The sequence below is a fragment of the Dipodomys ordii genome, unplaced genomic scaffold (genome assembly GCF_000151885.1).
Source record: "Dipodomys ordii isolate 6190 unplaced genomic scaffold, Dord_2.0 Scaffold34, whole genome shotgun sequence".
In the NCBI taxonomy this organism is placed as follows: domain Eukaryota; kingdom Metazoa; phylum Chordata; class Mammalia; order Rodentia; family Heteromyidae; genus Dipodomys; species Dipodomys ordii.
The window spans coordinates 8,252,387-8,274,730 of NW_012267250.1; the positions used below are offsets into that span (position 1 = coordinate 8,252,387).

At 38.7% G+C, this 22,344-nt stretch overlaps 1 protein-coding gene across 1 annotated transcript in view; it reads right to left on the reverse strand.

Moving 5' to 3' along the window:
* Positions 1–22,344, reverse strand: part of Ccdc6 (coiled-coil domain containing 6) — a 99,074-nt gene that overhangs the window by 39,578 nt on the left and 37,152 nt on the right. Inside the window, exon 3 of the mRNA XM_013017188.1 lies at positions 7,679–7,828. Within this exon, the coding sequence (XP_012872642.1) occupies positions 7,679–7,828 (150 nt within the window). The remainder of the gene's footprint in view (positions 1–7,678; positions 7,829–22,344) is intronic.

Below are 22,344 nucleotides of genomic sequence, written 5' to 3' on the forward strand. Positions count from 1 at the left end.
CTTTTTTTCTTTTTGCTTATGTGGTGCTGAGGAATCGAACCCAGGGCCTCAGGCATGCAAGGCAAGCACTCTACCACTGAGCCACCTTCCCAGCCGAGCACTAGTCTTAAGTTGAAAAGCTGAGGGATAGTGCCCAGGCCCCAGAGTTCAAGCCCTATGACTGACAAAAAATAAAACTTAGAGATTAGAGTTTCACAGACTTTTCTGCCATGGGTGGCTTCAATCCTTAGATCTCAGCCTCCTGAGTAGCTAATATTACAGGCTTGAGCCATTGGTGCCTGGCATTCAATAAAAATGTAAAAGCATTTTGTCTAGCTTTTGTTTGTTCTGATTGAGGTTTGTCTGAATTAAAAGCCACATAGGACTTTTGGGGAATGAAAAAAATAGTGAGGTCCTTCTAGAACATTAATTATTTCTTATTTTGGTTCCTTGTCAGCATTTTCAAGACTGAGCTTAGACTGCAGCTCTTTCATCTGACCAGGTCACCTTCAGGAAGGTTCAAACTTACAATCTCCTCGGGGTACCTAAAGGGTTAAATTTGAGATTCCAGGATTTTCAACAACATGTCTACTAAAAGCATCATTAAAAAAGAAGAGATAGAGAAAATGAGAGAGAGAGAGAAGAAAGGTAGAGGGAGGGCTGGAGGGAGATACTGCACTTAAATTCACTGTTACACTATTCACCATAGCCAAGTTACGGAAATAGTCCAGATACTCTTCAATGGGCAAACTGATCAAGAAAACACAAGATATACATTATTTATCCATGAGGAAGAATGCTATTACATCATTAGAGAGAGATGAAAGGACCTGGAAAAAATTATAGTAAGTGAAATAAGTCAGGCTCCAAGCAACAAAGGATGCATGTTTTCTCTCATATAAATATTTATTAATGAGATCTGATTTATAAATTAGATTATAAACATATGTATAATTTATGTATAAATTATAAATAGATATATTTCTATATCTATATAAAATATATTTATATATGTATCTATTTATAAATTATAAATAGATATATATAGCAGGTATGTGTATATATACATATTTTTTTATACACAAGTGTATTAACTGAAGTATGGTATTTGCAGGGGAGACTTCCAATGTTGTAACTCCTTAGAACAAATATCTTACAGTCTGACCAAAATGAATACCAAGAAGATAGAACTTGGGATGTCGGTGTGGTTGAGTTGAGGGAGGGGATAGATGAAGAGAAAGGGTAGGCAAGTGCAGTCGTAGTATTCAATGTATCTATGTGAAAATGGATGTAGGAATAATATTGAAGGGTTGTATAGCTACTCAAAGATAATAATGATAAAAAAATAAGATTATAAAATCCTTTAGGGAAGTAAAGGTATGGCTCAAGTGGTCAAGTGCCCATGTTTGAGCAAAAAAGTCAAGCAAGGGCACAAAGCCTTGAATTCAAATACCACACCTGGTACACAAACTCAAAGTCCTTCAGGCTCTGGAGTCTGTCTACAACAATGAAAACCGGTAGCCTAACACCTGCGGTGTCTTCCTGGGAATAAAGATCTTAATGAGAATTAAAGTAAAAGGTCTTATCTTTCTTCCCTAGTTTTTAACTAGTGTGCAATAAAGAGGATAAAGGAAGGTGAAGACAACTAGCAAGAAGATGTAACTATTTTAAGAACATCACTATTGACTGGACTGATTGTTAACTGTTTTTAAAATAAAATGTAAAACACTGCAACATTTTTAAATAAAAAAAAAAAAATTGGGGCTGGGAAGGTGGCTCAGTGGTGGAGTGCTTGCCTCGAATGCATGAGGCCCTGGGTTCGATTCAGCACCACATAAGCAGAAAAAGCCAGAAATGGCGCTGTGCCTCAACTGGTAAGGTACTAGCCTTGAGCTCAAGAGCCCAGGAACAGCACCCAGGACTGAGTTGAAACCCCACAACAAAACAAAACAAAACAAAACCAAATGAAGGGTAGGGCCAGGATTCATTCAATATATATGACTAGGCTTTCTAACTAGAAATAATAATGGTTCCTAACTTACCTACTCCAATAAAAAAAGCAAACTTCCCCCCCAACCTCATCTAAATCTTACTTTCTGCTTTTATTTTGCTGCTATTTGCTTTTTCTCACATACTATGCTCATGTATTAAGTACAGAAAGCTTCTAAGTCCTTTATCCTGCCCCTTTTTTTCTTTACAATTTGTGCTCTGCATATCAATTTTTTCAATGAAATTAATGAAGGCACACACACACACACACACACACACACACACACACACATACTTTATAAGAAACTCAACAGCTGCTTATGACTGAAGGACTTCTTCAAATTTGCTTTTTTTTCTAAGGGTAACAAATTAGGTTATACCAAGAGCTTCTTGGTTAGAATTCTGATTCATACTTGAGCCACTGGCATTTGCAACATTTATAATGCATTTAAAAACAACTTGGCAGCAGCCAGGCACCAGTGGCTCACACCTGTAATCCTTGCTACTCAGGGGGCTAAGAAAGCCAGCCCAGGCAAAAGAGTCTGTGTGATTTTTATCTCTAATTAACCACCAAAAAAAAGTATAGAGTATAATGTGGAATAGAACTGTGGCTCAAGTGGCAGAGCTTTAGCCTTGAGCACAAAAGTTCAGGGACAGTAGGCCCTGAGATCAAGCCCCAGGACAGTTGCACACATGCACACATGTGCACGCACACACACAAACATACTTAACAGCTCCTTGTAGATGTACTGTGATAGAACACATAAACCTTTCACTCCGTGGAGAGAAAAGAGCAGAAAGCTGATTGTTAGAAACCTGGGAATGATACCACAAGGGGAAAAAAAATACGCTCCAATTGTTTTGAAAGCTACCATGTGACAGCACATTTCTCTGATCAGTATTAATAGCTCTGCAAAGGACAGGCCAAGATGGCCACAGGTCTAACAATTTTGATGAAAAACGTATTTTGAGGTCTCTTCTCAAATCCCTTAGTTTTCATCTAAATGGATGCAATGGTAATCTTAACTTTGGTGCCCTTGAAATCAGCAAAACAGCATTTCACACATTATTTATCATCCTGATATGTAACATTGCTGCCTGCATGAACAAAATAATTTCATTACCATCTTAGTGGTAATGGCAGGAAAGAGCCTCAAATTCTGGTAAATATTTGGAAAGAAGGGACCTGGGAGTCTGTACTTATTTCTGTTGTCTACAGATACACTATGTTACTCAGAGAAATAGCTCTCCTGAAGTTAGGGAAAAATAAGCTCTAGGGGTGGGGGGAAAGTTCATTCAATCTGATTGAGAGGAAAAAAATGACTTCTCTGGAGAGGAAAGGGAGATGGCAAATGGAGTGGTAAGCCTTGCATCTACGTGAACAGGCATAAGTGAAGACATAGGAAATTCTTCCAGTTTTATTCCTCTGTAAATGGAAGAAAAATGCAGTTGCATGATAACCTTCTGAAATGCTCAGCAACCATTCTTTAGTTATAGCAGCTTCAGCAGAAGTTTTGCCCACAATTACCTTCCTTTCTTCTATTTGTCAACATCCTATAGATGCTAGAACAACTTTTAAGTCCAGGAGGCATTCTAACTTCAGGGAGTGTTAATGACACAAAATGCCATCATACTTTACAAAGATCCAGATAACTCTTCATTTTAGGTATTAGGAATTTTCATAGACATAGAGCTATAATGGTATTATTATATGAAAGCCAGATCCTATTTTAAATGGGGATCAAACGTAAACTGTAAATCCACTTCAGATCTGAAAAAATTAAAAGTCTGAGCCTAGTGTTTGCAGCTAATACCTATAATCCTAGCTACTTAGGAGGCTGGGATCTGGGGATCTAAATTCAAGCCAGTCTGGACAGGAAAGTCCCTGACACTCTTATCTTGAACTAACCACCAAAAAGCCAGAAGTAGAGATATAGCTCAAGTGATAAAAGCCATCAGCCTAGAGTAAAAAAAAAAAGGTAAGGGACAGTACCCAAGCCCTGAGTTTAAGCCCCAATACTGGTGCACATGCCCATACATATCCCCCCCAAAAAATTAAAGTCTGAAATTTGAAAGTTGGATCAGAATGCAAAGACCGAGATAAATGTACAAGTTTAAAAAAACACCATTATCAATATTAGCAATGACATTACTATCTGTTATCACTGATATTAGTGATTAACAGTCAGCGAAATTAGGAATTAAAAAAAAAATAGTGACCCAATGGTGTCAATCACATAGAACATTCAGATTATTAACAATTTGGGAAGGGGGGAAGCTAACTCCTATGAATATAAGCCTGACTACAGAGGACTTCAAGGCCCTACCCAGTACACCAACCCCATGGCAGAGACAGAATTATGATAGCAGGATATCATTAAAAGTTAGAGACACAGAAGGTTTCAAAAGGTAAGTACAACCAAGTAACTGAATATTTTAATTCCCTTAAAAAAAAAAAAGATTTTCTCATCATCACCAGGTTTGAACTCAGGGTCTTGTGCTTATTTGTCTTATTTGTCTGGCACTCTACCACTTGAGCCATGCCTCTAGCCTATAGAAGACATTTTCTATCAACAAGTAATGTACATTGTTTTTATACAAACAGAAAGGCAAGGATGCAAAAAATTAACATAACCTGTCAGCTTAGAGCTTAGGTGTAATTACTACTAACCACATTTTAGACCTTTTTCTAACATGCATGTTATATACAAAATTCCAATCAATGTTTGCTCAGAACATTTGCTGTAATGCTTAATTACAAATAATGAATGAAGCAATCTCTTTTTGTGGCATTACAGAGCAAAATTCAGTCCTGACAGGTTTGTGTTGCACCTGCCAAAAAAATTAGAGGGTTCTTTTTAGAAGAATATCTTACCAATCAAGTAGTTAATCCCATAGTTTGGGCTCAAAAAGATGCACATTTTTCAGATAATGGTTTTCACAAAATGGATATATACTGGATCCACAAAGAATCAAGAGGAAAAAGCTGTGTACTCTCTTGTGTGTAGTGTTTGGTGATAATTAACACGTTTGGGGTAGTTATACTCTCTCCTCAAATTTGATTTTGGGGCAAGGATTTCCTTGCTTCTAAAGATAAATCAATTTTCTAAGGCAGATAGGAAGAGATATAAGCAATATTCTCATTTTTTGTCCTCGGGATCAAAGAATTGCTTTGAAATGCACATAAAGGCAATGGGCAGTCACTACTAGAGATAGCAGCCAAAGCAAGCTGACAAAACCAAAACTGTTCTATTAATAGCCTTTCAGAAGCCTTTGGGTGAAAAATGTTAAGCATTTGCAATCAGTTCAATTCACCCATTTGTCTAACAGTGATATTTGCAGTAAGGATGCTTTCTCTTACAAAGCTTTTCATTAAAAGTCTTATCAAGAAGCAAATACCTTGAAAGCCATACTAAAGTAATCACACAGTTGAAAAAAGTCTACTTGTCTCAGTCTAAAACCTTCCAGAAGGAAAGTAGTACTTCCATGGTACATGGCAGAAAATGTGGGCATTTAACAAAAGACTGGTACAAACTGGAAAGGAAATGCATATGGGGAACCTGGGGGTGAACACTAAATGACTCAGATTCCTTCTCCCTGCAGCTCTGAGATCCTCCAGGATGGACAGCAATGGAGGGTAGGTTCTCAGATGATTATAAAATGGCTATGTTGTGATGTTTGATGTCTAAAGTGACAACTTATCTATCATGCCACAGAACTGACATAACCCAGAAACTTGATATCCATCTCTTTTCAGAAGTCTAAAAGCAAGTAAAAGGGATTAGGGCCTCAAGTATTATGAGGTGGGTCAGAGTTTCAGCTAGAAAATGTTCTAATGTTCATTAGTGGCTATGGTTACAAAACAATGTGACTATATTTAATGTCACTGAATTGTATTCTCTAAAAAGATTAAAATGGTAAATTGTTCATATATATTTAAGCAAAAACACAAACCAAGAGCCTAAAATCATGGGGAGTGTAGTATTTTCCTATCACTAACTCTGCTATTTACAGCTCTTAAGTTTTCATTCCTTTTCAGTTTCTTGTTTTACAGAGCATCAGTGACCTTGGAAAGTAAGTTATAAGTGAATATGAGGCCAATTCTAACACACATAACCCACCCCACAATGGAGATGAATCTTCACAGAGAAAAGGATTGACTAGGTTTTGACTACTTTATCAGATAATGTAGTCATAGACCCCCGATTATTAAGAACAACATCAAGTTCAAGAGGGGGAAAAAATATTGTTAAGAAAAAGGGGACCTGACTATACATTCAACTCTGGTTTAAAAGCACCATGTAGAAAAAGCATCTAGTATTGCCATTGTGAGATATATTAAAGACAAACCATCTCCCTTCTTCTGTACAATGCAAATTAATAAAACAAAGTTTCAGTGCAAAAAAAAATCTTATGTGTGAGGAAATGTAGCTCAAGCAGCAGAGTGCCTGTGTAGCAAGCAGAGTGCCTGTGTAGCAAGTCTGAAGCCCTAACTTCAATCCCTGCTAACACACACACACACACACACACACACACACACACACAGTGCTATGAATTCTTGCTCAATGATAATGTCTAAATGTCTATTCTTCACTTATCAACCACTACTATATAATTTAAATTGTGTAAGATTGCAACAGCATCATCACACAATAATTAGGAAGAAAAGTGTGAAAAGGTTATGGCTAAAAGTTTCATGGTCTTACCGCCAAAGTTTCTATATACCAAAGCTTCCAGTATCTTCCTGCAGCGTCTATGTGGAGACTTTAAGAGTTAAAAAGCCTCAAATATCTTCTTATAATCCTACTAGAATACATACTTCAATTTGATTAATGAATGATCTTGTTGGTAATAGGTGAACAGAAAACACACTGGGTTGTTTTAAAGACATCTAAGGACAAATGGGTAATAATGTTGTTCCTGTTATAATTTTTTAATACCTTTGATTTTGATTATGCTGTGTTAATTTTTAAGAAAACTTATCTTTTATATTTCAAGTTCATACTGATTATCCCACAAACTGTTTCCCATAAAAATGTTTGTTACTTTACTAGAAAGTTTTGAAAATAAAAAAGCAGGGAAGTGAATATGTTCACAACAAGACAAATAAAATCCTCTGAGGTGTGTTGTGTCTCTTATATATTACTGTGATTAATATCAAATTGCATAGCAGTCTGGTTTTTGTTCAGTAACTTATTTCCCATATGAACCTGTTGTATGTAATTTCAACTTAAATGGATTACCATTATTTTCTGAAGACATTTCGCTTTATGTCCTCATATTTTAGTATGAAAGACCCACTTCTTAATATCAAAAAGCATGTGTATTTATAATAGATTGAACATTACAGAAAAAGGAAATCTTATATTTGGTGTTAATCCCCTAGTTTCAAAAATGTTACACTCGGCATCACCTGTGTTATGACTCCATGCTTCTCAGTATGAATAAACAAAAAGTTTCAGTCAAGGTTTGGAAGTTTTTGAAATGCTCAGGGCACTGAAATCTTTCCTTTCATAAGCAGATGGACTATGGAACCACTTTGGAGGATCACACTACTGCCATCTTCAACCTGGTATTTTTACTCTCCAAGGAATTTTAACTATAACCTCATCAGCAAATGTTTCCCCCCCAAAAAAGTGTTCTATCAAAGTCACTTGTTCCTAGAGAGAAAAGAAGCTGGGGAAGAGGAGAGGGTAGAAGGGTAATTTACCTGCATCAATTTTCTGGAGAGCTCGTTAGTGAGAAACTCTTCTTCTTTCTCATAATTTACAGCAAGGGTTTCTTTCTCTTTCTGCAAAGCCTGAATTTTCTTGAATAAAGTGTTGCTGATGAATTCTTCTTCCTGCTCAGCTCTGGCTTGCTGTTTAAAAACAAAAACAAAAACAAAAAAACATGGTAAGAAAACAGTAAATTTGTTAATTGTAATATAATTTTAATTCCCAAACAGGGTGCCTATTTTAATTAGAGCTCTATTTTTAACCATGAGCCACCACACCCCAAAAAAGCACAAAACAGAGGAACTCCATAGAGATTTGAAAGAGACCTTTTGGGAACAGGGTCTCTCTGTACTGTGTATGGCCCTTCTTAAAGTAATAAACCAAATTAACTGCAGGTTTTTTGTGATTGTTGTTTTGGGGGTTTTTTGGTTTTCTTTTTTGTCGATCGTGGGGGCTTGAACTCTGGGCTTGGGTGCGGTCCCTCAGCTCTTCAGCTCAAGGTGAGCACTCTACCACTTGAGCCACAGCACCACTTCGAGTTTTCTCATGGTTAATTGGAGATAAGACTCTCACGGACTTTGCTGCCTGGGCTGGCTTTGAACCGTGATCCTCAGATCTCAGCCTCCTGAATAGCTAGGATTACAGGTGTAAGCCACCAGAACTCAGCCGTACTAGTTTTTATAAAGCATCCTCAAACCAGTAATTATGACATAGATAGGTTCTTCTCACTCACCAGACAGGCTGGACCCTTTAGTATGTACACTGATTCATGAAAACTCTCCACATCATACCTCTCAAAGGCTTACAATTGGAAATTGAGGCAATTTTTTTTTAATCGAAACAGAGAAGTGCAGCGCCTTTAAAAGTAAATTCATGTCACTTCTTTAGTATGTCACTGAAAAGGTTTGGAGAGACCATTCCCCTATGACCCAGCAATTTACTCCTGAGCATTTACCCAAAAGATAACAAACAAGGCCACACTAAAGCTACCAACACAATAACCATGTTCACTGAAGCATTATTTACCATAGCTAAGATATGGAATCAACCCAGATGTCCCTCAGTAGATGAATGGATCAAGAAGATGTGATACACACACACACACACACACTCACACACACACACACACTCACACACACACACACACTCACACACACACAGTGGAATTCTATGCCTCCATCAGAAAGAAATGATACCACCCCATTTGTTAGGAAATGGAAAACTTGGGAAAAAAATCATATTCAGTGAAGTAAGCCAGGCCCAAAGAATCATAGGTCCCATGTTTCCCCTTATTTGTAAAACACAGAATATGTCTAGGATATTCTTAGCAGTGGATAGAATATTTAAAAAGCAATGCAAAGATACACAGTCAGAGTGTTCATGACAGAGCTACCAGAAGGAAATACACCAAAGAGTTAAAACATAAATGCAAGTAGTCAGTGGATAGTGGGGAGTTATTATAAAAGGTGAGGGCAGATGACAGGACTGTATTTTTTAACTTTCCTTCCCCCACTGGAAATTTTTTAAGGGTAAGGCAAGGTGACATGATGATAATACAATGGCTCAATGGCACGAACAGGCATACTATGAATTAACACATATCACAGGCACAGGTAGGGTAGTCATAATTCAAAAGATGACAATATATTTCTTTAGAATCCCTCTCATCAAAACAAAGAAAGTTATACCAGATTAAAGAGAAGGAAGACTATTATTCTTGTGGAAAGTTAATTTGGAATGGGTTTATTATTTCATTCATTCATTATTTGAACTGTGATCCTCAAGCCGCATTTATTATTTATTTTTATTATTGCATTTATTCACTTGTTATTTGAATTGCAATCCTCAGCTCTCAGCCTCCTGATGGCTAGGATTACAGGTTTGAGCCACTGGAATATAGCTAAATCACATTTAAATAGCAACATTTTGATAAACTTATCTCAAATAACCCATTCATGCTTTTACTCATTCCAGAGACAGGCACTTGCTTGAGTTCCAAACCTCCAGAGCCTGTCACTTGACACTTGTCAAAAAACAACACAACCAAAAGGACAAGAAATGAAAGGGCATTCTATCATGCGATCTTTTACCATAAAAAGGTCCAACAACCACTCCCAGCTATGGTGGCTTAGATTTGGTCCCTACCAGTCAGATTCCTCAACTACTGCACCCTAAGCTTCAGTTTCTATGACACCATACTCCAGGTTCTCCATCAAGGTAGCTATAGAGTACTGCTTATCCAGCAAATCTACAAGAGCCATAAGCATTCAAAGGAATAACGTGTCCAATCAAAGCCCTTTAGCTAAGTTCCTGTCGCCATTTCTATACTCTCATTTGGGGGCTGTCAAGTTTGTACAGCTCATCTTAGGAGTGAACACATAAATAAAGACATAAGACACGATGCGATGTCAAATATAGCCTCAGGGAAATTGTTCTTTGAAGAAAATTAGACATAGCAGAAAGACATCATGGATAAACGTATCAAAAATGAACAATGCATCATAGTAAAGCATTAAGGGATCATTTATTTATCCTGCAGGTGTCCGTCGCCCAGCTCAACCTTCATCTTAGCCTTGGTTTTTATTTCCCAAACCTTAAAACAGACTTTTGATTTACACTGAAACAAATGACTTCTCCAGTGCTTTTATCTGCCCAAAAGAAGCTAGCTAAGTCAGGTAGATGGTGACCTAGGTGCAAAAACAAGCCTAAGCTCTATTTGCAAGGCATGAAAAGTTATCTTGACAAAAGGTAGACAGAGGGAAGATCAACAGATACCTCATGAAATCTCTTTTTTATCTGATATGCTTAAACATGTCAGCATGCCCCAAAACAGCCAAATTCAAAATTAAAGTTGCAATCCAGAAGCCAAAATAAAAATATTTAAAGTTTACTCTAAATTTAAAGTAACTCTAAAATTCTCAAAAGAAAAGGAAAACAAAGACATCAACAACTTTGAGAGGAAAGAAACTTTTCTCACTGTTTTGTATATGGCTATACAATTGAAGACTGGGAATATATAAGAGAAGTAGAAAAGTCTGTTTTCAGGTTCAATACAGACTTAATTGCTATGTTTAGAACTGGAGGAAATTTGGTAAAATTTTATGCACTTATTAGTGTCCCATACTTAGCACACTGATCTCTACCTAGCAGTAATCACTCAATATCTATTCATGTAAAGAGTAAACCATAAAGTGTCTCTCTGTCATCTTTCCCCACCCTACCAAAAATCTAGAAGTCAAGTAAAAAAGCTGGAGAGGGCAGAAGATATTTGCTAAGTCCTCTGGGATAAATAATTCTTATAAAAAACATTTTCTCCTGGTTTATCACATATGTAGGTGTTCATAATCTATACAAACATTTTATACAGATAAAGAAATCACTGTGCAACATGACCTGGGCACCTGTGATAGGAGATTTTACTGTGATTGTACAGCATCTCCATTCTGGTACCAGTGGTATTCTGGGGGCTAGTTTTAAAAAAGGAGAATTCCATTGCTCATGAGAAAATCCAAGTGCCAAGTCAAAATCATGTAGGATGGTATAACTCGTGATCTGTCAAGTCTACAATACACAACCGTTTTCTGAATCAAGAAATTGCAGGCAAACATCTACTTGAGAGCTACTGTAGGGAAAGAATATATGTAGTCAGGAGAAAGATCATGTGATTACTAACAGAACAGATTTGCATTGGCTTAAAAAGTAGCTTTTCCACTGGTTAATGATTTGTTTTGATAACAAGAAATCCTAAAATTTTGCCATCTTGAAACTTTAATGCTTGCTTTAAAAAAACTGAGTAAAATCCACTTATTATTTTAAATATTTAAGATTATACTTGCATAAAAAACTCTTATTATTTAAATTTACTTTTATCTAGTCACTTATTGAAATAGCATTTGAAACTACACTATAGAATAGCAGGGACCACCAAACACAGAACCAAGTAAAACCCTGTTTCTCCTAAACTGTCATTCACCAGGAGTACTACCAATAACATATTCATTGTTTTCAGAGATGCTTGGAGTTGAATAGATTTGTTGAATAGATTTGCTCAAATGTTGGTCATACCAGTAGGTTTATCAACAGAAGACAATAGTATGACAGGGGAGAGTGTCAGAGACACAGAACACAAGCTTTTATGAACTTCTGCTCCTAATGTAACAGTTAAGGAAAGGATTCCAATTACATGCTTATGAATTATAATCCTCCATTCAGCCTGTGGAATCACCAGTCTGGTTATCTTTCCTCCACCTACTGCAAACTAGCTTACAAGGGAGGAAAAAAAACATCATAAATTAAAGCACTAAAAAACAGTTACCGCCAGGCGCTGATGGCTCATGCCTGTAATCCTAGCTACTCAAGAAGCTGAGATCTGAGGATCACAGTTCAAAGCCAGCCCAGGCAAGGAAAAGTCTTATCTCCAATTAATCACCAGAAAACCAGAAGTGGCCGAGTGGCTCCAGTAGTAGAGTGTGAGCCTAGAGCCCTGAGCTAAGGAACAGAGCCCAGGCCCAGAATTCAAGCCCCAAGGCAAAAAACAAACAAACAAAAAAACAAGTTACCAAGCTTTATCAAGCTATAGTGCCTCTGAAGCCAGTTTTAGAGAAAAGGTTGATTGGCTCCACCAGCAATGCACAGAGGACAGACACGCATCCTCTTCCTGTGCTAGGAAACACATCGCCACATACAACCTGACCATGTGAATTTAGTAACACTAGCTAGTTCAAGATGCCTCTATTGACTCTATTGATCACTTACTTGGATACAACAATGAGATATTGCTGGAAAAGATGCTAAATGTTTACATTAAACTTACAAACTTCTCTCTCACGAGTCAATGACCAACAGGCTATGCTTTGAGGGAGGTTAACATACAGTGTCATACTGAGTCAGACTGAGGTCGCTGGCCCCAGGGGCATGGTGTAGCCTCTCCAGGGCACTGCGTCCTCTTTTGTAAAGTGAAAATAATGTCACATCCCTCAGACTTAGTAAAGCAGACATATCCAAACTATTCACATAAAGGGCTTATCACAGTCCCTCAGCTTTCTTTAGAAAAAAAATATATAAAATAAAACTGGTACACAAGTATTTATAGTAGCATTATTTATAATGACCATGTAGTGGAAACTGTCCAAATGTCCATCCACTGATGAATGAATAGACTGAATGCACTGGGCTCATACGATAGAATATCATTCATATCATTTGTGAAGTAACATATAGCGAGTATCATTCAACATTTCATTAAAAGAAGTCAGAGACATAAAAGCCATATGTTGTGTGATGCCAATGAAACATCTAAAATAGGCAAATCTATGTATGCAGATAAGAAGAGATTAACGGCTGGCCAGAAGAGCATGGGAAGTGACCACTCGGATATGGCTTTTCTTTTGGAGGTGATGAAAATGTTCTGGAAATAAATAATGATGGCTGTGTAACTAAACTGGTCACTTTAAAGAATGACTATTATGAAGGAGGTAGAACAGTGACAAAAATAGATTGTTTTCAACATCAAGAAGAAGAGCTATTTTAACATGTATATCCTCTCTTCTCCAATCCTTTCCTCTCCTTCTCCCCGCCCCACCCCACCCTCTTTAAAAGGCCTCATTATCTGGCTCTGGAAAGGATAGACAACTCTGATCCCCAGGGCCCAGGCACACTGTCACTGTTGCTGCTGGAGAAGGACAGGTAAGGCAAAACTGGTCTATGTGTGAGCGGGCCAGGAAACCCCAAAGGACTTGGATAATGACCCATGGCGACTCAGGGAAAAGCAGGAAACTCTCTCTTGCTCAAGAAACACATCAGACTCCAGACAGTGCTTGGTAGCCAGAGGAGGAAATAGTCAGAGAAGAGCTCATCTCCATGGCCCTGGCTCCAACAACTTACCTGAAACTGTATCAAAGGAACTAAGACTATTCTCTGCCTCCACAAAAAGCCTGGCCAGGAGAAAAAGCTGATAGTGATTTAAGACTGGAGAAGGGCCAGAACATGGAGGCACCTCTATCTCAAGCATTCAAGGACTCAACACTGGAACAGTAGAGCACAAACACTCAGAGAAGGATAGCACAGCAGCCTACAGTGAGAGGAGTTTATAACCTGTGCTGCAATCAAAGACATAATCCCAAAACAAGAAAAACCCAAACCTAACAATCATTCATTAGATTAAATCAACCTAAACCCAACTTAATCATTGATAAGATTAAATCAATCCAACTTAATGGCCTAATAGAAGAGGAAGCATGCTCACTTCTGGTCATAAACACTACTTAGGCCTACTGTATTGTATAGTACTCTACACAATGTCTGGCATTCAATCAAAAATTTCAAAAATCACAAAACTGCAAGAAGAAAAATCAAGACATTAAGCTATTAGCAGAAAAGACTCAGAAATGACCCAGACATAAGAACTGTGATTTTAATATTGTCGTGATTGATATGTTAAGGGATGTAATGGAAAGGGAAAATTACATGCACACGCATACCAGATATTTCAGCGAAGAGGTAGAAACTAGAAGAGTAAATGGAAATTAAAGAGATGTAGAATTCCTCCAATTCCTCCAATCATCATAGTGGGGTATGATTCAGCAGGGTAGGAAACTCTCCTGTCCCCAAGACTTACATTCTCCTGGAGGAAAGGCAGACTTAGTTTAAAAAAGAATAAACTAAAAGCTAAGTAATTGAAAATTACCCAAACTGTCATTTACAATTGAACAGAAGAGTGATGGAGGTAAAAGACAGGGAAAAATATCAAGTAACCTGTTACTTTAATGAAGCCCCTGTAAGAAAAAATAAATTTAGAAAGAAAAAATAAATATAGATGAATATATGAATTATGATTTGACAAGATACAGCAAAGAAATTTCCAGAATTACTAAATAATAAATGAATAGACCATTCATCTACAAAGCTCAGAGAATGTCAATCAGGACAAATACTAAAACAAAAAAACAGACACAGTTGGGCACAGGGGCTTACATATGCAATTACTGCTACTTGGTAGGTAGAGATTGGGAAGATCGAGGTTCAAGGCCAGCCAAAGAAATGTCAGCCAGATAACTTGAACAAAGTAAACTGGCAGTGGTAGCATATGCCTGCCATGCCAGCTGTGAGGTAGAAGAATCTCAGACAGAAAGTAATCTTAGGCCCACACAAAAACACAATACCCTATCCAAAAGAAAAGGAGTAGGAGTATGGACTCAATGATAAAATACCTATTTAGCAAGTACTAGACTCTGAGTCTTACTTCCAAATAAAAAATAAAAAGACCCTTACCCCAACAATTATAATCAAAATACTGAAAACCAAAGACAAGGGCTAGGAGTATGATCAAGTTTTAGAGTACATCGAATAGCAAGCACAAGGCCCTGAATTCAAATCCTACTACCACCAGAAAAGGGAAGAGGAAAAAAATTCTAATCTTGAAGTCAGTCAGAGAAAAAGACTCTAAAATAGTCAAAAGGGAATTCTCAGACTGAAGGGTACTTTCAGTGCATGTAATCACCAAGTGATTAATACTCAGAATCTCTAATGAATAACTAAAGAAAACTTTCAAATGGAAAAATGACACAAGCAAGCACCTTTGAAAAACATCTGAATGATGAAGTTTTAATATTCATAGTTATCTTCACAATCAAGAAAGTACAAATTAAGATAAACCTGTTCTATACTCTAGATTGGGAAAATTTTCATTTAAGAGAGGACAGTATAGATCTCAGATGTACAAGCAATAGAGAAAAAGAACACAAAACCGATCAATACCTAACGCAGTCTCAAACCACACACATTTGTAAGAACCCACAGCTATATACAAAGACAGCAATGCCACATTAGTGTACTGTGTTTGTGGTTCACATCACTGATTAACTTAAATACATGATCTTCAAGTGGATGAAATTACCATCTCCAAGTATAACCTTGGCTCAGAAGCCACTGGCGGAATGTGGGGGGAGGGGGGTCGGGCAGGGGAGAATTATGATTGACTGCTCTGAGATGATCTTCAAAGCCTCTCTTAATTGTAGACTTCTCTTGACCTGTATGGATGGACCCCCAACAACTTAGGGGTTCCAAATCCTGGCCCTGGGGCAAAGTGAGGCCAGGAGAACATACACCTAGCATCTCACAGCAGGACTTTGGAAAATGGGATTGCCCTGAGTTGCCACTTGTGCAGAGAGTAGTCAGTAAATAACCAACAGGGGGAGCTCTGAGACAAAATGACCTCTGGGATAGGAGGAAGGCCACTGCAGCTGAATCCACCATCTTTTCCCATCTTTCTTCACAGGACAATGTGTTCCCAAAGATGAAGACATTGTAAAAAGAAATAAAAACAAAGCACACAAAAACAAAAATTGAGCCAACCTCATTTTGGAGGTTGGCTGGACCAGAAACTGATAATGTGACTACCACACCATTCCTATGCCCATGTACCTCATGCAAAATGTCCCTAAACCATGAACCTCTATTTCTAATTTCTGACACAGGTAGGGAAGGCCTCGACACTAATCCCACCAAGAATCCCTTCCTGCTCTCTCTTTCAACAAGTTCCTAATCAGAATAACTACCACATAAAAGAGGCCACAGTCGGATAGATTTTTTTTTAATTTATTCAATACATTCAACAAGAATGTCTCCCACCCTGCTGTGTGGATATTGCTGTGACTGCCATTGTCAATGTCCTGTATGACGTACAATCTTCCTGGCAATTATATGACATCATCAATCCTCACAGGCTGCACTTGGCTAGAGGACAACCTTGACTTACTTGCACAAACAGCCTGAAAAATGACCATTGAAAATGGGACTAAGTTGCAAAGAAGAAGAAAAGCCTATGTACCGTATGCACTACAGCAACAGAAATAAATGCCACCGGAACACATGCTGAGCAGTGAGGAACGTAACCGTACACAAACACAGGCACTTTCTTTCTTTCTTTTTGTTTTGGGGGGGGGGGTCCAGTCGTGGGGCCTGAACTCTGAACTCTGGGCCTGGGTGCTTTGAACCATAGCACCACTTTCGGCTTTTTTCTTTTTGCTTATGTGGTGCTGAGGAATCGAACCCAGGGCCTCAGGCATGCAGGGCAAGCGCTCTACCACTGAGCCACCTTCCCAGCCCAACACAGGCACTTTCTATGCTAGGCTCTTCTATGCATCAGCTCCCATCAGATGCAGAGAAATGAGTTCACAGAAATCAGACAACTTACTGATAAACTCAAGCTACTCAGAACAAAGACTACAATTCCCACTCAAACCCTAGACTGGCTACAGATCTCTTAAAGCCTTCTGTAGCTTAACCCCAACAATCCGGTAACAATGCCCGCCAATGGATACAAGGGTTGCAGCACCACGCTTCAAAAGCCAAAGCCACTAACTTGCAACTGAAGCCAACATTATTTGTGCTATCATACAGAACCTGACTGCCACAAAAGCACTTGTCTTTGCAAAGATATACCCTGTAATTTCCTTTCCCAAAAGAAGGGTAACTAAATGATGGGTGACTGACAGGTAATCTTTAAGAATACAAAAGCGCCACTTTCTGCTATTGCTACTCCTACTTTCAGTAGGATACTTACTGGTTGTGTGCAGTGTGGCTATGGGTTGGCAGAAAGCTTTGGTAATTCAACTCTACAGACTCTATCATCCCCTGATCTTCTTTCAGATGCTGAGCAAAGGCAGTTCTGCTTACGGCAAGGGGAAGATGGTCAAAGTCTAAGTCTGCTACTAGCAAGCAAGAGAATATGTGCAGGATAAAAATGCATACCATCGAGTCTAGAATTTTGATACCTGCTAAAGGGGAAAGTGTCTTTGTGACCAGCTCCCCAAGAAGAAAACAAACTTTAGGTTCAAGGTTGCAAAGACAGCATTTCACCTGAGTGATCAGGAAATAAGTGCATCTCATGACTCTTAAAAGCCTGTGCTTAACTTTCCCTGGACTGCAGTCTACTAACTGGCTTCATTTACTGATCTTCCTTTTAAGTTTTTTGGCTGTTCTTTAGCTGTGACTATAAGTCAATACTGAGTCCTGAGTTCCCCGAAAGACTTACGGAGGTGTTCCTAAAGAACCTGACATTCCTACCTCATACCTGAAAAGAATTGCTAAAGAGAGCTGTAGTAAGTAGCACACTTCATACCAGTCATGCCCAAATAAGCTCAGTGTAGTAGTATTAGTTATTCCCCCAAAACCGAATAGTCAAATGCAACTGGACTAAGGGGGACATGAGACCACTTCACCGGAAAAAGTTGTCTACATAGCCAGGTTCTTAGCCTACTTAACATGTAATATTGCCGGGCACTGGAGGCTCACACCTGTGTAATACTAGCTACTCAGGTGACTTAGATCTGAGGATCACAGTTCATAACCAGCCCTGGAAGGAACATCCGTGAGACTCATATCTCCACTTAACCACCAGAAAACTAGAAGTGGCGCTGTGGCTCAAGTGGTAGAGCACAAGCTTTGAACCTTGATCTGAGGGACAGTGCCCATGCCCAGATTTCAAGCCCCATGCCTGGGGAAGGGTAAAGAGGAGATACACACACACATATAAAATGGAGTTTGTTTTTATTTAAAAAAGGAAGCAGCATGTGGGCTGGGAATGTGGCTTAGTGGTAGAGTGCTTGCCTAGCATGCATGAGGCCCGGGCTACCACATAAACAGAAAAAGCCAGAAGTGGTGCTGTGGCTCAATGGTTGAGTGCTAGCCTTGAGCAAAAGAAGCTCAGAGACAGTGCCCAGGCCCTGAATTTAAGCTCCAGCACTGGTAATAAATAAAAAAAACTTTAAAGGAAGCACCTATAACCGATGTCTATACTGACTTCCCTACATAGTGGAATCAGACCACAGAAGTTAGATAACCTAGTTTGTGCCACAAAGCCAAGGTTAAAACCCTGCAATGGGATAAGAATATCCCGAGCCAGTGATGACCCTCACAGAGAAGTCGCCTTCCAAGTTCTACACTATGAAGAGAGCACAAACTAAACTCAAACACTGTATTCTGGGATCTCTCTTGAAATACTGTGGCCTCTGCCTTAAAGCTCCCCTAAGATAAAGAAAATTAGAAAGGCAAAATACTAAAAAGCATTTCTATAAAAGCATTATGTCAGGATAAAAATCTTAATAGAACTATATAAATGAAATATACTCACATAATAAAGTTTATTGTATAAATATATGTAACTATCATGAACACAATCAAAAATACTTTAAAAATCAATAAAACTGTGCCCTAGGGATGTGAACTGTGTCTTTAGAGTTAAGATATACACAATACACCCAAGGCACTTGAACACTAAAAAATGAGTATTTGCCATTTGTCTGTGGTAAGGGAGGGACTGCTTTGCAGGCAACAGGTTCCTCAAGTCAAATATCAAGACCACATTACCAGCCTGACACCGGTGGCTCACACCTGTCATCCTAGCTACTCAGGAGGCTGAGATCTGAGGATCGCGGTTTAAAGCCAGCCCGGGCAGGAAAGTCCGTGAGACTCTTATCTCCAATAAATCACTAGAAAACTGGAAGTGGCACTGTAGCTCAAGCAGTAGAGCGCTCGCCTTGAGCTGAAGAGCACAGGAACAGTGCCCAAGCCCAGAGTTCAAGCCCCACAACTGACCAAAAAAAGACCACATTACCATCATGTAAAGCTCTTGTTTAAATCAATTACAGTTGGCCAGATTCAAACTCTGACATACCAGATCAAGTCTGAGGCTGGGCCTGAAGGTTCCAATGAGTAGTATGCCAAGCCATTAGTGTAAACCAAGAGCTAATAGGAAGACCTTGAATGTGGCTTTGCTATTTCCTAATTATCCTTCTTCCTTAAGCCTCCTTTCTAATGGCTTTTCTGGCATAGCAGCTTCAGGGAACACCTGTTTGTTAAGAGGAAACTAAGACTAAAGATGTCTAGTTTCTAGGGAACTGGAAACTTGAACCTATGTACCCCAATTCTCTCCACCAAGTGTTCGTCCCACACCATCCAGCCTGGAGAGGGAGCAGCAGACACCTGCTGCTTTAAACAGCAGCTCCAACAGAACTATTCCAAACCCAGCTGCTAATCTGATTAAATATATGGATACAAATTCCCTCCTGTAAGCCCCCTGGATGGAGCTTAAGGGAAAGAAAAGAAAATGAAATAAAAATAGATGTAGAAATTGTTCTAGCTGATTATGAAAAACATTGCAGGATGTGAAGGGTAAACAAAGGAGGAGGCTGCAATGCTTGATAAGAAATGTACGCATTATCCTGCCCATGTAATTGTAACCCCTCTGAACAGTGCGTTAACAAATATATATATATATATATATATATATAAAATAAAATAAAAAACATTGCAAATATTATTCCTCCCTTATGAATGGGTATATGTTTAATGCACATTACCCTTTTGTTCCACTTATTATATTTCAAGTATTCTCTGTGACCAAATGTTGCCCCAACTTATATCATAAACTACCTGTCTCACAGATATGCCACTCAACCACCTTCGAATTGTCTGACATTCCAGTTCTATCCCAGGCACCTACTATAACTGTTTCACAATAAACTTACTGAAACAATGTCTGGTACTATCTTAGCTAGGATGTTCCTTCCAGCAGATGCCCGGGCCTTGGGTATCGGTTTTCAGTGAAGAGATAGGGATTTAATCAAACTGTTTCCTAAATTTGCAGCTTCAAAGCCATGTCTATTTGCTGTGCACTTGCAGGAGAGAGAGAGGAAGCCTATTTGTTTCCTGCTTGCTCAGGAATCTGCTTGCTCAAAGTGTGGGTTTGGCCACTCACTATGGAAGTCAAGCCTTCTGAAGAGAGGAAAGACACAAGCTTTAGCTTAACAGAAAGGTGGCTGGGTGAATTGAGGGGTTGTTGATGTTTGGAGACTTATTCAGTGAGGGAGGAGTGAGAAAAGATGTCGCTTTCTGCCAGGGATTAACTTTCACCTCGAAGATTTTACTCTAGTCTGACAAGAGGGTACTATAGTCAAACTATGGTATCACCTTGATATCCTGTGCTCAGTGTGTATGTGGTAGAAAAGAGGAATTTTCCAGATTAGGTGGCATAGCAAGGGATTGACAGTAGATAATAATGTAAGCAATAACTCTCTACCAATAGAATTTCCCAGAAAGCTTGAAGCTCTGTTAGGAATTAAACTGGGCATCTGTCACAGATCCTTAATATTTTCAACATAACTCTAAAATCCAAAAGACTTGTTTGGCTAGAAACCAGCCAGCTAAGGTGCTCTGAAACCATTTGCTGGCAAAGTTTGATCTGGGTAGACACAAAGCTCTTAAAACAGGCTTTTTTATCAACTCCTTTTGTCTGACTGTTCACAGGTTTTGCTGATCTGTTTGAAGTGTTAACTGTTCCAATTCACAGGCAATGTTACATTATATAAGCTATGGATCCACTATTATTTTTTTCATACCCCTACTCCCCATTATGGAATGAACTATGCGTTTCAAAACAGACACGATAAAGTACCTGGAAATGTGGAAATAATATTTCCTTATTTGGAAATAAGGTCTTTCGAGATATAATCAAGTTAAGATGAGATCATTAGCTTGGGACCTAATCCAACATGACCAGTATCCTTATAAGAAAGGAAAACAGAAACACACAGGAAGAATGTGGCTGTGTGATGATGTGCAGGGACAGAAGAGCTCTAGCTGCAAGCCATAGAACACTACCAAAAAGGAACAACCGTGCCCTGCAGGCTCATGAAGGAACACAGCCCTCACCAATATCTTGCTGTCAGACTTGTAGCCTACAGATCTGGAAGAAAATATGGTTCTGTTGCTATAAGCCACCCAGTCGGTAGGACTTGTTATGGCAACCCTAAGAAACTAACACTTCCCACCCTTAACACCAAGTATATCTTCCTTCTAAAGCACATCTGACTGCAATGATAAGAGACTGAAGAACATTATTTTAATGTCACGTGCTCTAATAATTTCCCAGGTTTGGGGTGGTTTTTTTTTTTTTTGGTCGGTCGTGGGGCTTGAACTCTGGGCCTGAGCGCTGTCCCTCAGCTCTTCAGCTTAAGGTTAGCGCTCTACCACTTGAGCCACAGCGCCACTTCCAATTTTCTGGTGGTTAATTGGAGACATTCCTGCCTGGCCTGGCTTTGAATTATGATCCTCAGATCTCAGCCTCCTGAGTAGCTAGGATTACAGGTGTGAGCCACTGGCGCCTGGCTCCAAATATGTTTTTTTTCAGTTAAAGTTTCTGCCAAGGGCAATTACCTAAATAATAACTTTTTTTGTTTGTAATAACTTTTTCTAAATGGGAGGGAGAAAGACTCAGGATGTATGCTTTGAAATGAGCAGAAAGAATGGTTAAAAATCATTCAGGTATGACTTTAATGTTTACATAAATGTTCCCTAATTCAGAAATGTTGAAGCAGTATTACAGCAAAATGCTGCAAAAATAATCATGGTTAGTAACTCTCATAGGAGATCTATTGATATCTAATACAAAAATGGAAATAAAGTACTGCTTCATGGAAATGCACATGCATGTAGACATTCATTTCCTTATACATTTGCCTAGCAAATGCATATCAATAAAGTCCCTATGCTAAAAAGTACGGGGAATGTAATACTTAGAGATAGAATCTAACACTCTTAAGAGGAATACATCAAAGGTACTTATTAATCTTGTCCCAGTTCTGAAAATTCCTCTTTGGTA